This window comes from Mizuhopecten yessoensis, unplaced genomic scaffold (assembly GCF_002113885.1).
Source record: "Mizuhopecten yessoensis strain PY_sf001 unplaced genomic scaffold, ASM211388v2 scaffold3627, whole genome shotgun sequence".
Lineage (NCBI taxonomy): Eukaryota > Metazoa > Mollusca > Bivalvia > Pectinida > Pectinidae > Mizuhopecten > Mizuhopecten yessoensis.
The window spans coordinates 1,261,565-1,276,834 of NW_018405139.1; the positions used below are offsets into that span (position 1 = coordinate 1,261,565).

Consider the following 15,270-nt stretch of genomic DNA (forward strand, 5'->3'; position numbering starts at 1 on the left):
CTGTAATCCTCTTAAATGACACTGGTTTTCAGCAGGTATACCTTTATGTAGTGTGAGACGAACTAGTATAGTACAACTCCTCCTCCTAGTCGTCATATCCCTCTTCCTCGTCATCTCCCTCAGGACATGTCATATTACAGACATGGCCTCTAGTCAACTCGACCGGTCACACTAACGAATTTTAACCTGAAGGCTTGCAGCTGGTCAGATTACAGAGGTGACTTGTGATCCTTTGTGATGCCACGACTGGCCAGATTACTCAGGTGACTTGTGGTCCCACGACTGAAGGGATTATCGAGGTGACTTTATGGTCCCACGACTGGAGAGATTATCGTGGTGACTTGGTCCCACGACAAGTTAGATTACTCAGGTGACTTGTGGTACCAGGACTAGTCAGAATACCGTGGTGACTTGTCGTACCACGACTGAACAGATTACTGAGGTGACTTGTGGTCCCACGACATGTCAGATTACCGAGATGAGTTGTGGTCACACGACTGGTCAGATTACCGATGTGACGTGTGGTCCCACAACTGGTCAGATTACCGAGATGACATGTGGTTCCACGACTGGTCAGAATACCGAGATGACTTGTGGTCACACGACTGGTCAGATTACCGACATGACTTGTGGTCACACGACTGGTCAGATTACTGATGTGACTTGTGGACACACGACTGGTCAGACTACCGATGTGACTTGTGGTCCCACGACTTGTCAGATTACCGAGATGACTTGTGGTCCCATGACTGGTCAGACTACCGATGTGACTTGTGGTCCCATGACGGGTCGGATTACCGAGATGACTCGTAGTCACACGACTGGTCAGATTACTGATGTGACTTGTGGTCCCACGACTGGTCAGATTACCGAGATGACTTGTGGTCACACGACTGGTCAGATTACTGATGTGACTTGTGGGCACACGACTGGTCAGACTACCGATGTGACTTGTGGTCCCATGACGGGTCGGATTACCGAGATGACTCGTAGTCACACGACTGGTCAGATTACTGATGTGACTTGTGGTCCCACGACTGGTCAGATTACCGATGTGACTTGTGGTCACACGACTGGTCAGATTACTGATGTGACTTGTGGGCACACGACTGGTCAGACTACCGAAATGACTTGTGGTCCCATGACGGGTCGGATTACCGAGATGACTCGTAGTCACACGACTGGTCAGATTACTGATGTGACTTGTGGTCCCACGACTGGTCAGATTACCGATGTGACTTGTGGTCACACGACTGGTCAGATTACTGATGTGACTTGTGGGCACACGACTGGTCAGACTACCGAAATGACTTGTGGTCCCATGACGGGTCGGATTACCGAGATGACTCGTAGTCACACGACTGGTCAGATTACTGATGTGACTTGTGGTCCCACGACTGGTCAGATTACCGATGTGACTTGTGGTCACACGACTGGTCAGATTACTGATGTGACTTGTGGGCACACGACTGGTCAGACTACCGAAATGACTTGTGGTCCCATGACGGGTCGGATTACCGAGATGACTCGTAGTCACACGACTGGTCAGATTACTGATGTGAGTTGTGGTCCCACGACTGGTCAGATTACCGATGTGACTTGTGGTCACACGACGGGTTGGATTACCGAGATGACTCGTGGTCACACGACTGGTCAGACTACCGATGTGACTTGTGGTCACACGACTGGTCAGATTACTGATGTGACTTGTGGTCCCACGACTGGTCAGATTACCGAAATGACTTGTGGTCCAACGACTGGTCAGATTACCGAAATGACTTGTGGTCCCACGACTGGTCAGATTACCGATAAACTAAAGGGTTCATCATCGTCTCCACGACTTTTCTCATTGCTCGTTTCCTCATTTATTATATTTTTGTTCTATTCAATATGTTATGTTGATGGCGACATTTTGCTCTCGTCTTTTATAATGGAATGTTAACGCTGCTAGGTAAAGTATTTTGTAAAATATTTACGGTAATTAGAATCGCTATTTTGGAATGACTGAATGACCCAAGTTTCTTTTTTACAGGTTAACTATGAATGTTTACGTCAATATATACGATAAAGTCTTATTTGGAATATTAATGCTGTCATTTCAATGTAATTTTTACATTGGTAAATAGTGCCATTTTAAGAATATTTACGGTAATAGGCTGTGTCATATTTGGAACGTTACGGTTTTAAATAGTGTCATTTAATCTTTCCGGTGATATTTAGTGTCATAATATTTGAAAAGTATACGCTTTTTACGGTATTTATTATCATATATAATATTACGGCAACATATCATCATATTTGGAATGTTGTTTACGGTAAAAAATAAAGTGTCATATTTAGAATGTTGACAGAACGCGGATGAAGTGTGTACGACAGATGTAGCTTGTACAACTTATCATCACCGGGAAATTTGTCATTTACCATGTCTTTGAAGTGAGAACATAATCTTATTCCTTTGAAAGATAAAACCTGGAGGGATTCCCAATTATTGTTCGGCATTTCACCGCCACGGACCTTTATCACCCGCCGCATTGTACCCCGATAGCGGGGGTAGATTTTATAATTGAAATATGTGAATTATATTGTTATATCTGGATTTGAAATTAGATAATATCGAAGCCTAAAATGATGTATTATCCTTCTCTGGTTGGCTTTACTAGATTTTTATTAGCAATTTAATTGCTTATAAAACGTCTGTGATCAGTTCCGAACAAAGCACTGATACACAGAAAACGCCACATGGCTTGACGCTAGGCGGCGGCTTCGGATTCCTGAGATTAGCAATGGAACCTAGTCTAAAATTACATAAAAATATCGCCCTCTGCATGTACTTGATAATGTCTGATATATAATACACTTAACTTATTTATCTTCTTTTTTTTTCGTTAAACATTTGACTTATACTTCTATGAGTAATTGCTCAAAAACTTAAAGTAAAAACAGGATTGGAATTTTTATAAGTTTTACTAAAATACGATAAAAGTATATACGTACTTTATATTTCATCAACCAATTATCGTGCTTTCTAATTTGTATTGTGTCTGGTTGGGTACTCTGGAAACAGCATATGCCCACATATGAACGGTATTAGGAAAAACACCCAACGATGGTTTTGATTATCATGTTTAATTTTAGCATTCCTGAAGTTTTTACCCACATTATTTCTACAAACGTATTAATGTTAAGCAATATATATACATTGTTGGATGACATCGCGAGGTGTCTAAAGACAACCACCTTTGTCATGTGTACAAATCGAATTTTCAGGAACAAAACATAAAGGATGCTTCATATAATTATTTATATTTATATGTTTCTCATACTGAAAATCTCCGTATATTTCGCGAGTTACTCATTTTTGCATGAATTTGAGAGGATAATCAGTCACAAGTTCAAATATCTTAGGACTACATCATACAAATGATACATCTCTGATATTAAACGATACATGATAAACGGTCGGCGCTTGGGCGTTCCCTATCAGCCAATCTTAGTATGGATATATTGCAAGGAGTGAAATTTCACCTCAAACTATAAAAACGCCGAAACTATCGATATCTCGTCATCGTTTAGGATATCGACTGACGTCGCCAAACCAACCCTTTGCAGAGCCTCTGATTATACAATCGAAAAAAGTCATCATTTAGATTGGAGATTTTTTAATCATACCCTAAATGAAGGGATTTATTATTTGTTCTCCCATCCTGCTATTTCAGTCACAACAAAACCGACAGTAGTCTGGCATTGGTTAACAAAGGTACGTGTGGCGTATTGAATATCGCAATCCATTTCATGACGTCACAAGTTGGAGTGTGTTATTCAAATAAGAGACTATCTCTCCCGAGGGCGACAAGTTGATCATCTTTCCAGTTAAACGGGAGACACACAGGTGAAGGGTTGAAGAATGGTAGAAGTTATCACTTATGTGTGATGAATATAAAGAAATCTCAACCCGGGTGTAAGAGTTTAAAAGTCTAGCACAAGGCTTCGCCGGGTGCTGAACCTCAGAAATCTTATCCCGAGGGTTGGGATTTCTGTGTTTGCATAACACAGGAATGAATAATTTTAAAAATGTTCTCCCAAAGATTCCTACAGTAAGGAATAAGTTATAAACATTCGGGGTAACATTCTGAAATGTCTGGCCCTCGGCAAAGCCTCGGGCTATCACAGTTAGAATCTTAACCCTTGGGTTGAGATTATTTTATGCCTCAACCCCACAGTAGAAAAAAATATTCTATTACATTTTTCCATAGTATAGTCGGGAATACACATATGAAGTGTGGGGAAAATACTTGTATTATACGCGCTATTATTTTGAAAACGTCACTATCGCGTCATCACTTTATGCAGCGTGACCAGGGTTTCGTAATCAATGTTAACACATTATCTATGCGCCTTTGATGATAGCGAAGTGCATTAGATTCACTAATATTTACGATAGGAAAGTGTGAGAGAAAAATACATGTAAAAATCCTGACGTTAAAATCTAAAAAAAAAATCACCCCAGGGTTGAGATTATTCTGACTACATCACACTGTCACCTGTGTGATAAATTACACACTGTCACATTAGTGATAAATTACACACTGTCACATGTGTGATAAATTACACATATTTCTCTAATGAAAGACATATCCTCGCAAATAAGTCGTTTAATTTCCTAACGTTCAAATACAATTTAAGAAGGTGCAGATGACCTTATGGGAAACTAACTAGTACTAAACTACAGGACACATATTGAATGTATTGCATTCTACGTCATTGTGCACTCCTAATTTATTTACACTTATCTCCATTTTCATTCCTTACGTCACATCAATGTCAACTTAGATGCTTATTTTTAAACCTGAGTTTTAATTGAAGTGATATTTGACTAGATATCCCCAGGGGTCTGTAGGCGTATTTTTCTTTTAGCTACCGTAACGGCGAAACACTCACATATGTAGATCGCGCGAGTGGTCTGTTACACAATCGTATGCTAACCGACCTCCATTTAAGTTTAATCAATTCAACAGAATAAATCAGAATACACTTTACAAAGCTGATATTTTAACACAGCGTTTACGCATTCGTGCGAAATGAGTGAAGGAATTTTTCATAAAATATAAACAATGAAAATGGATAAGAGTTAATACTAAATATTTGTAGATTTTCTATAAGAGGTCTGGAATAACCGATACCGCATTACAGAGGCTCCGATGTCGACAGCCTAGGGTATAGAGACTGTCGATATACCTATGTTTCGTAGTATGCAGTGAGAACATGGTCTGATATACACAGGTTTTGTATTAAACAGTGAGGTTTTGTATTAAACAGTGAGATTGCTGTCTGATTTACACATGTTTTGTATGAAAGAGCCATATAGCTGTCGATATACACAAGTTTTGTATTATACAGTGCGAAAGTTGCCTGATTTACACAGGTTTTGAATTAAACAGTGAGAAAGCTGTCTGATATACACATGTTTGGTATTATACAGTGATATAGCTGTCTGATATACACAGGTTTTGTATTAAACAGTGAGAAAGCTGTCTGATATACACAGGTTTTGCATTATACAGTGAGATTGCTGTCTAATATACACAGGTTTTGTATTATACAGTGAGATAGCTGTCTGATATACACATGTTTTGTATTTTTCAGTAAGAAAGCTGTCTGATATACACAGGTTTTGTATCATACAGTGAGATACCTGTCTGATATACACAGGTTTTGTATTATACAGGGATATAGCTGTCTTATATACACAGGTTTTGTATTATTCAGTGAGATAGCTGTCTGATATACAGAGGTTTTGTATTAAACAGTCAGAAAGCTGTCTGATATATACAGGTTTTGTATTATACAGTGATATAGCTGTCGATATACACAGGTTTTGTATAAAACAGTCAGAAAGCTATCTGATATATACAGGTTTTGTTTAAACAGTCAGAAAGCTGTCTGATATAAACAGGTTTGTATTATACAGTGATATAGCTGTTTTATATACACAGGTTTTGTAATTTACAGTGAGATAGCTGTCTGATATACACAGATTTTGCATTATACAGTGAGAAAGCGGTCTGATATACACAGGTTTTGTATTATACAGTGAGATTGTTGTCTAATATACACAGGTTTTGTATTATACAGTGAGATAGCTGTCTGATATACACATGTTTTGTATTTTTCAGTAAGAAAGCTGTCTGATATACACAGGTTTTGTATTATACAGTGAGATACCTGTCTGATATACACAGGTTTTGTATTATACAGGGAGATAGCTGTCTTATATACACAGGTTTTGTATTATTCAGTGAGATAGCTGTCTGATATACACAGGTTTTGTATTAAACAGTCAGAAAGCTGTCTGATATATACAGGTTTTGTATTAAACAGTCAGAAAGCTGTCGGATATATACAGGTTTTGTATAACTGCGTGATATGCAAAGCGAACACATAATTTCGTAGCAGAAGAAAAAAAATACGTTTACTGTTTACTATTGGCAATAGAATATCCGCAGTCGGCTGTTCTTTCAGATTAACGATATAAAAATAATTATTTTATGAAATAAGTGATAACTATAATGTTTTTTACATGTTTATAAACAACCTAAGTCTATGCGCCATCTTTTTCCATATTTTTTTTGCCAAAATTGGTCTAATGTTATTATTTTATTGCTTTTTTGGGTCCAAACTAACTAAGTTGATCAAAAAACAATTTGGACGTCGCTTCGCTCGGATAATATCTTGGATCAATGTTTTTATGCATTATACACATGTATGATTATTTGAACAACATTTGGAAAAAAACATGCCACGAAATGTTTCGACTCGCTACGCTCTAGTATATTGCATTTACATTTGAATTAGTTCGTTACTTTTAAACAAACGGAATTAAATGTTATCATTCTGATATAGGGAATCGGGTGAGATCGTGTTTGTGAACCGCGGCACAATGATTGCGATGTGTCCATAAATCTGTTATTATAGTGTAATGTGGCGACATTAATGTAATAAAGCGTCCTTTATTACTTACATGGGTATAAAATGGGCATACGTGGAGAATATAAACAGTACACAACCGTGACTGTGTCCTTAGTTTCTTGCCAAAAATTGCGCTTGTCGCTTCGCTTCAATGTCTATAGAAATTATAACAATAAAATCCTATAACCTTGGAGCATATATCTAATCATTCCTCACTCTGCTACTATCCTTCTTCACAATAAACCCCTTCCCTCTCTCCTATTTGTGTAAAAGTTTGATTTTGTTTAGAAAAAAGTAGGACAACGCTACTATATTTAGCTAAAGTAATTAAGTACAACCCTTGCGTACCGAGGAATATGTCAGAATGTTGCTAGTGTACTGTGAACTACCTCGGTATGTTTTTTCCGTTGTTTGTTTGTGGTTTAACGTCCTCGAATCAGCCAGAGTCATATGAAGACGGGTGCCCAGGGAGACATCGCAGACAAATAAGTGTATAGAAGTGACAGTAGAACATATAGATCTTAGGTATTGCAAAACAATGTAGTCTCTTTAGTGTCCCCTTTATAGAAAAGACGGCGTGTCCCCCTAATCCGTAGGTGTTGGAGTTTATGGGATTGGGGGTTGGGGGATGGAGTCGGGAATGGGGGTTTTGTGTGTGCACAATACTTGCCTCGTACGTACGGACAATTTCGTAAGAGCTAACAAATTTGATAAGACACCTCACCCCCGAGAACTACGTCAGTATATATTTAGTATACTGAGATTTACGTCTGTATATATTTGGTGTACTGAGAACTACGTCACTATATGCCTAGTGTACTGAGAACTACGTCAGTATATACCTAGTGTACTGAGAACTACGTCTGTATATATCTAGTGTACTGAGAACTACGACAGTATATACCTAGCGTACTGAGAACTACGTCAGTATATACCTAGTGTACTGAGCACTACGTCAGTATATACATAGTGTACCGAGGACTACGGCAGTATATACATAGTGTACTGAGGACTACGTCAGTATATGCCTAGTGTACTGAGAACTACGTCAGTATATATCTAGAGTACTGAGAACTACGTCAGTATATACCTAGTGTACTGAGGGCTACGTCAGTATATACCTAGTGTACTGAGAACTATGTCAGTACATACCTAGTGTACTGAGAACTACGTCAGTATATACTTAGTATACTGATAACTACGTCAGTATATACCTAGTGTACTGAGGACTACGTCAGTGTATACATAGGGTACCGAGGACTACGTCAGTATATACCTAGTGTACTGAGGGCTACGTCAGTGTATACATAGTGTACCGAGGACTACGTCAGTATATACCTAGTGTACTGAGGGCTACGTCAGTGTATACATAGTGTACCGAGGACTACGTCAGTATATACATAGTGTACTGAGGACTACGTCAGTATATGCCTAGTGTACTGAGAACTACGTCAGTATATACCAAGTGTACTGAGGACTACGTCAGTATATACCTAGTGGACTGAGAACTACGTCAGTATATACCTAGTGTACTGAGGGCTACGTCAGTATATACCTAGTGTACTGAGAACTGTGTCAGTATCTACTTAGTATACTGATAACTACGTCAGTCTATACCTAGTGTACTGAGGACTACGTCAGTATATATCTAGTGTACTGAGGACTACGTCAGTACATACATAGTGTACCGAGGACTACGTTAGTATATACCTAGTGAACTGAGGACTACGGCAGTATATACCTAGTGTACCGAGTACTACGTCAGTATATACCTAGTGAACTGAGGACTACGGCAGTATATACCTAGTGTACCGAGTACTACGTCAGTATATACCTAGTGAACTGAGGACTACGGCAGTATATTCCTAGTGTACTGAGAACTACGTCAGTATATACCAAGTGTACTGAGGACTACGTCAGTATATACCTAGTGTACTGAGAACTATGTCAGTATCTACTTAGTATACTGATAACTACGTCAGTATATACCTAGTGTACTGAGAACTACGTCAGTATATACCTAGTGTACTGAGGACTACGTCAGTACATACATAGTGTACCGAGGACTACGTTAGTATATACCTAGTGAACTGAGGACTACGGCAGTATATACCTAGTGTACTGAGAACTAAATCAGTATATACCTAGTGTACAGAGAACTACGTCAGTGTATACCTAGTGTACTGAGGACTACGTTAGTATATACCTAGTGTACTGAGAACTAGGTCAGTATATACCTAGTGGACTGAGGACTACGTCAGTACATACATAGTGTACCGAGGACTACGTTAGTATATACCTAGTGTACTGAGGACTCCTAGTGTACTGAGGACTACGTCAGCACATACATAGTGTACCGAGGACTACGTCAGTATATACCTGGTGAACTGATAACTACGTCAGTATATACCTAGTGTATTGAGGACTACGTCAGTATATACCTAGGTATATACCTAGTGTACTGAGGACTACGTCAGTGTATACATAGTGTACCGAGGACTACGTCAGTATATACCTAGAGTACTGAGGACTACGTCAGTATATACATAATGTACTGAGGACTACGTCAGTACATACATAGTGTACAGAGGACTACGTTAGTATATACCTAGTGAACTTAGGACTACGGCAGTATATACCTAGTGTACTGAGAACTAGGTCAGTATATACCTAGTGTACTGAGGACTCCTAGTGTACTGAGGACTACGTCAGTGTATACCTAGTGTACTGAGGACTACGTGAGTATATACCTAGTGTACTGAGAACTAAATCAGTCTATACCTAGTGTACTGAGAACTACGACAGTATATACCTAGTGTACTGAGGACTACCTCAGTACACTAGGTATATACTGAAGTAGTCCTCAGTACACTAGGTATATTCTGACGTAGTCATCAGTTCACCAGGTATATATATACATAGTGTACCGGGGACTACGTCAGTATATAGCTGGTGAACTGATGACTACGTCAGTATGTACCTAGTGTACTGAGAACTACGTCAGTGTATACCTAGTGTACTGAGGACTACGTGAGTATATACCTAGTGTACTGAGAACTCCGTCAGTATATACCTAGTGTACTGATAACTACGTCAGTATATACCTAGTGTACTGAATATACCTAGTGTACTGAGGACTACCTCAGTACACTAGGTATATACTGAAGTAGTCCTCAGTACACTAGGTATATTCAGTACACTAGGTATATACTGACGGAGTTCTCAGTACACTAGGTATATACTGCCGTAGTCCTCAGTACACTAGGTATACACTGACGTAGTTCTCAGTACACTAGGTAGATACTGTCGTAGTTCTCAGTACACTAGGTATATACTAACGTAGTCCTCGGTACACTATGTATGTACTGTCGTAGTCCTCAGTACACTAGGTATACACTGACGTAGTTCTCAGTACACTAGCTATGTACTGACGTAGTTCTCACTACACTAGGTATATACTGACGTAGTTATCAGTATACTAAGTAGATACTTCTCAGTACACTAGGTATATACTGCCTTAGTCCTCAGTTCACTAGGTATATACTAACGTATTCCTCGGTACACTATGTATGTACTGTCGTAGTCCTCAGTACACTAGGTATATTCTGACGTAGTCATCAGTTCACCAGGTATATACTTACGTAGTCCCCGGTACACTATGTATGTACTGCCGTAGTCCTCAGTACACTAGGCATATACTGACGTAGTCATCAGTTCACCAGGTATATACTTACGTAGTCCCCGGTACACTATGTATGTATATACCTGGTGAACTGATGACTACGTCAGTATATGCCTAGTGTACTGAGGACTACGGCAGTATATATCTAGTGTACTGAGGACTACGTCAGTACATACATAGTGTACCGGGGACTACGTCAGTATATACCTGGTGAACTGATGACTACGTCAGTATATACCTAGTGTACTGAGGACTACGTCAGTATATACCAAGTGTACTGAGGACTACGTCAGTATATACTTAGTGTACTGAGGACTACGGCAGTATATACATAGTGTACTGAGGACTACGCAGTATATATCTAGTGTACTGAGAACTACGTCAGTAAATACCTAGTGTACTGAGGACTACGTCACTATTACCTAGGGTACTGAGAACTAAATCAGTATATACATAGTGTACTGAGGACTACGTCAGTATATACCTAGGGTACTGAGAACTACGTCAGTATATACCTAGTCTACTGAGAACTACGTCAGTATATACCTAGCGTACTGAGGACTACGTCAGTATATAACTAGTGGACTGATAACTACGTCAGTATATACCTAGCGTACTGAGGACTACGTCAGTATATAACTAGAGTACTAAGGACTACGTCAGTATATACCTAGTGTACTGAGGATTACGTCAGTATATACCTAGTGTACTGAGGAGTACGTCAGTATATACCTAGTGTACTGAGGATTACGTCAGTATATACCTAGTGTACTGAGGATTACGTCAGTATATACCTAGTGTACTGAGGAGTACGTCAGTATATACCTAGTGTACTGAGGAGTACGTCAGTATATACCTAGTGTACTGAGGATTACGTCACTATTACCTAGTGTACTGAGAACTACGTCAGTATATCCCTAGTGTACTGAGGACTACGTCACTATTACCTAGTGTACTGAGGACTACGTCAGTATACACCTAGTGTACTGAGGACTACGTCAGTATATACTAAGTGTACTGAGAACTACGTCAGTATATACCTAGTCTACTGAGAACTACGTCAGTATATACCTAGTCTACTGAGAACTACGTCAGTATATACCTAGCGTACTGAGGACTACGTCAGTATATACCTAGAGTACTGAGGACTACGTCAGTATATACCTAGAGTACTGAGGACTACGTCAGTATATACATAGTGTACTGAGGACTACGTCAGTATATACTAAGTGTACTGAGAACTACGTCAGTATATACCAAGTGTACTGAGGACTACGTCAGTATATACTTAGTGTACTGAGGACTACGGCAGTATATACCTAGTGTACTGAGAACTACGACAGTATATACCTAGTGTACTGAGGACTACTTCAGTATATACCTAGTGTACTGAGGACTACTTCAGTATATACCTAGTGTACTGAGGACTACGCCAGTATATACCTAGTGTACTGAGGACTACGGCAGTATATACATAGTGTACTGAGGACTACGTCATTATATCCCTAGTGTACTGAGAACTAAATCAGTATAAACATAGTGTACTGAGGACTACGTCATTATATCCCTAGTGTACTGAGAACTAAATCAGTATATACCTAGTGTACTGAGAAGTATCTACTTAGTATACTGATAACTACGTCAGTATATACATAGTGTACTGAGAACTACGTCAGTTATACCTAGTGTACTGAGAACTATGTAAGTATATATCTAGTGTACTGAGGACTACGTCAGAATATACCTAGTGTACTGAGGACTACGTCACTATTACCTAGTGTACTGAGAACTAAATCAGTATATACATAGTGTACTGAGGACTACGTCATTATATACCTAGTGTACTGAGAACTAAATCAGTATATACATAGTGCACTGAGGACTACGTCAGTATATACCTAGTGTACTGAGAACTAAATCAGTATATACCTAGTGTACTGAGAACTACGTCAGTGTATACCTAGTGTAGTGAGAACTTTGCCAGTATATACCAAGTTAGGTCGAATCCAAATGACATCATCTTCTTGCATTGAGAAACCACAAGGCACCCTAGCTAGCATTAAAAGCATCGACCTTAAAATCACAAATAAATAGCGCACTTCACTTTGAGATCACGATGCTTACCATAAAAATGTATTTTGAAAACCAGTGTCATAAGTATTTGTCCGTCGGCAGTCTATATCTTTAACGGAAGTCGTAATATTTATGCCAAACTCTTGCATGCCGAATCGACAGCGACATGTAAACGCAATATGAAGATTATACGGATGTTACTATTAAGAAATGGAAAGTTTACGATCGGAAAGACGAAATTGCCCCGCTTATCTTACTGCTCACTAGTCCGTCCCTGTATATGTAAGTAAAGATCGAGGAAAGGGACGAAGTAGATGAATATGTATTTTCCTTGATTCCAAGCTCAGGAGGGTATAAACGATCGATGTCGTCAATGAGTTTCAGTTTATTTAAAGACCGCACATCGTCGATATATCGGAATGTAAAGTTGAAGGATTTGGCTAGGTTTTTGTAGCCATTCCTGATAAGCTCATCGACAAAGCCAGTCTGCAATGAAAACAAAAACAAATCGACAACAAGATGGGCACAGTTTGTTCCCATTGGAAAGCACGCAGTATGCTGGAAAATTTTGCTATACAATTCAATCATTTGTTAACCAACTCTTACCGACTTGCGTTTAAACACACCTCTCTGCCGTCAATGTTAATGGAATTTATATGATGTGCTGTAGATCATCGGCTCGAAAAATAGTTTATCAGTAATCCAACTTTAGAATACTACAGGAAATACTATGCCGAAGGCAACCAGCATCGCAGAAAACAGAAGTAGCGAATACCCTAAATGCTGAATTAAGCAGGAAATAAGTACCATTTTTAAGGATTTGGTATGTCCTGGCCTTGGGAAAGAACCCATTGTCTACCCCATTTCAGCTTACGTTCAAAACTAAGGCCACATTTGAGATACTGCAAAGCAAGGCACTAGGAAACAAGAAATGCTAATAGGATGCAGAGAGAAAATACAAAGATACAACATGTTGCAATCGAGCCAGTAGATCAAGTTTGGTTTCTTTTATGTCCCCCCCCCCCCCCCCCCCAATATCAGAAGACACCGAAGAAAACCTCGATTCTGCAGGGGTCCCCACATTAGTTGGCTCTAACGACCCGCAGTGTGAAACTGCAGGGTAGCTGAAGCAATTAATTGACAGCTTCCGTCGATTATCTTCATCATAACGAAGCCATTGACTGCGTTACACCTTCTATTATTTCAAGAAAGCTAATGTTAGATCATTGTTGAAGAACCTGCACTTGACTATCGCACGTGCCACTATGCTGTGTCATTCCCACTACGGGTCAACAAAGACATCACTGCTGCCTTGGATAACAGGTGTAAAGCAGTGAGTGTTATGATTAACATGTCAGCTGCAATCGACATCATTAACTACGACTTCCTGATTACACTTCTCTACTACAGCTATGGGTGACTGTTGGACTGTTGATTCAGTATACTCGATCCAGACCTACTTGGGTGAACGACAACATTGTTTTGCAATAGAACCTTCTTCCGCGGTTTTAAAAACAGCAATAGTGGATTTCGGGGTTTCTCAGTGGTTGACGTAGAACCACACACTCCTTCATACAAAAGCACAAGGACAGACATGTCTTCGTCATAAGTTTGTCTATCACTGGTACGCTGATGAAACACAAATATGCTTAGTAATTTAATCACATGACAGCTGTGATACCATATTAGAAAGACTGGAAGCTTGTCTAACAGACACAAGTACCTGGATGAACGCCATTATGCTTAAGCTTGATTAGGAAAAGACATAACCAATCGTCAATCGTCTCACATACATCAAAGGCTCTCCAGCTAGAGGTTGATGCCAAAACATTCGAAGCAGTCTCGGACGATGAAAAATTTAGGTTATAGTTCCTTAGTCCATTAAATATGGAAAACAGTTTAATAGTTATTTAATATGTCTGTTTTCTACCATATGAGGACCATTTGTAATGTAGTTTACCACTACAGATACATACAAAACTTTATTACATTTGCGTGTTACCTCTCGTTTGGATTACGGCAAAACCCTGCTCTGTTAAATCTCTGATGCACTAACTAGTCGTCAGCAGCGCATCTGGTTGACCATACTGTATTAAGAGGGCATCAGTATTATATTCACTGCATACGATGACAAAGCTGTTAATAATACAGTTCCTATATAACAGCAGGAAATTGTCCTACTATACCAATTGTAACGATTATTCTAATAGGTGACAACATTTTGGCTGTGCATTCCAGAACCCTGTACAATGGCCTGTGGAAACCGATGTTTAGGGAAGGTATGTTTCACTTTCTGAAATCTGAAGTCGAAAACATTTACCACATTCAAGAAGGTTGTACAAATTTGCACTTTACACGCTAGAACCCGTACATTAATAGCAAATATGCTAGGGAGATGTATATTAACTATGTTTCATACAATTGTAGACAGTTCTTTAAACATTGTGTATATGTTCACAAGAAGAAAAACACCTGTATGTGTATTCTATATAAATGTGTACGCCCCTTATATATAGTATCCTACACGAGTTTTCTTGACATATGATATT

General features: G+C 39.2%; 1 protein-coding gene across 1 annotated transcript; it reads right to left on the minus strand.

The window, feature by feature from the left end:
• Positions 1 to 328: 328 nt before the first annotated feature.
• Positions 329 to 14,459, minus strand: LOC110447877 (repetin-like). The gene is made up of 3 exons (XM_021493842.1): positions 14,445 to 14,459; positions 13,124 to 13,207; positions 329 to 1,813 (listed from the first exon to the last, which is right to left on the minus strand). The coding sequence occupies exons 1-3, from the start codon at positions 14,457 to 14,459 to the stop codon at positions 329 to 331; spliced, it is 1,584 nt and encodes a 527-aa protein (XP_021349517.1).
• Between the last annotated feature and the right edge of the window lie 811 nt (positions 14,460 to 15,270).

Excerpts from the sequence above, each read along its gene's own strand:
- LOC110447877 (XM_021493842.1), bottom strand. Across the intron at positions 1,814-13,123 it reads CATTCCGATATATCGACGAT|TTTATCGGTAATCTGACCAG; the intron begins GTGCGGTCTTTA and ends TGAACCCTTTAG.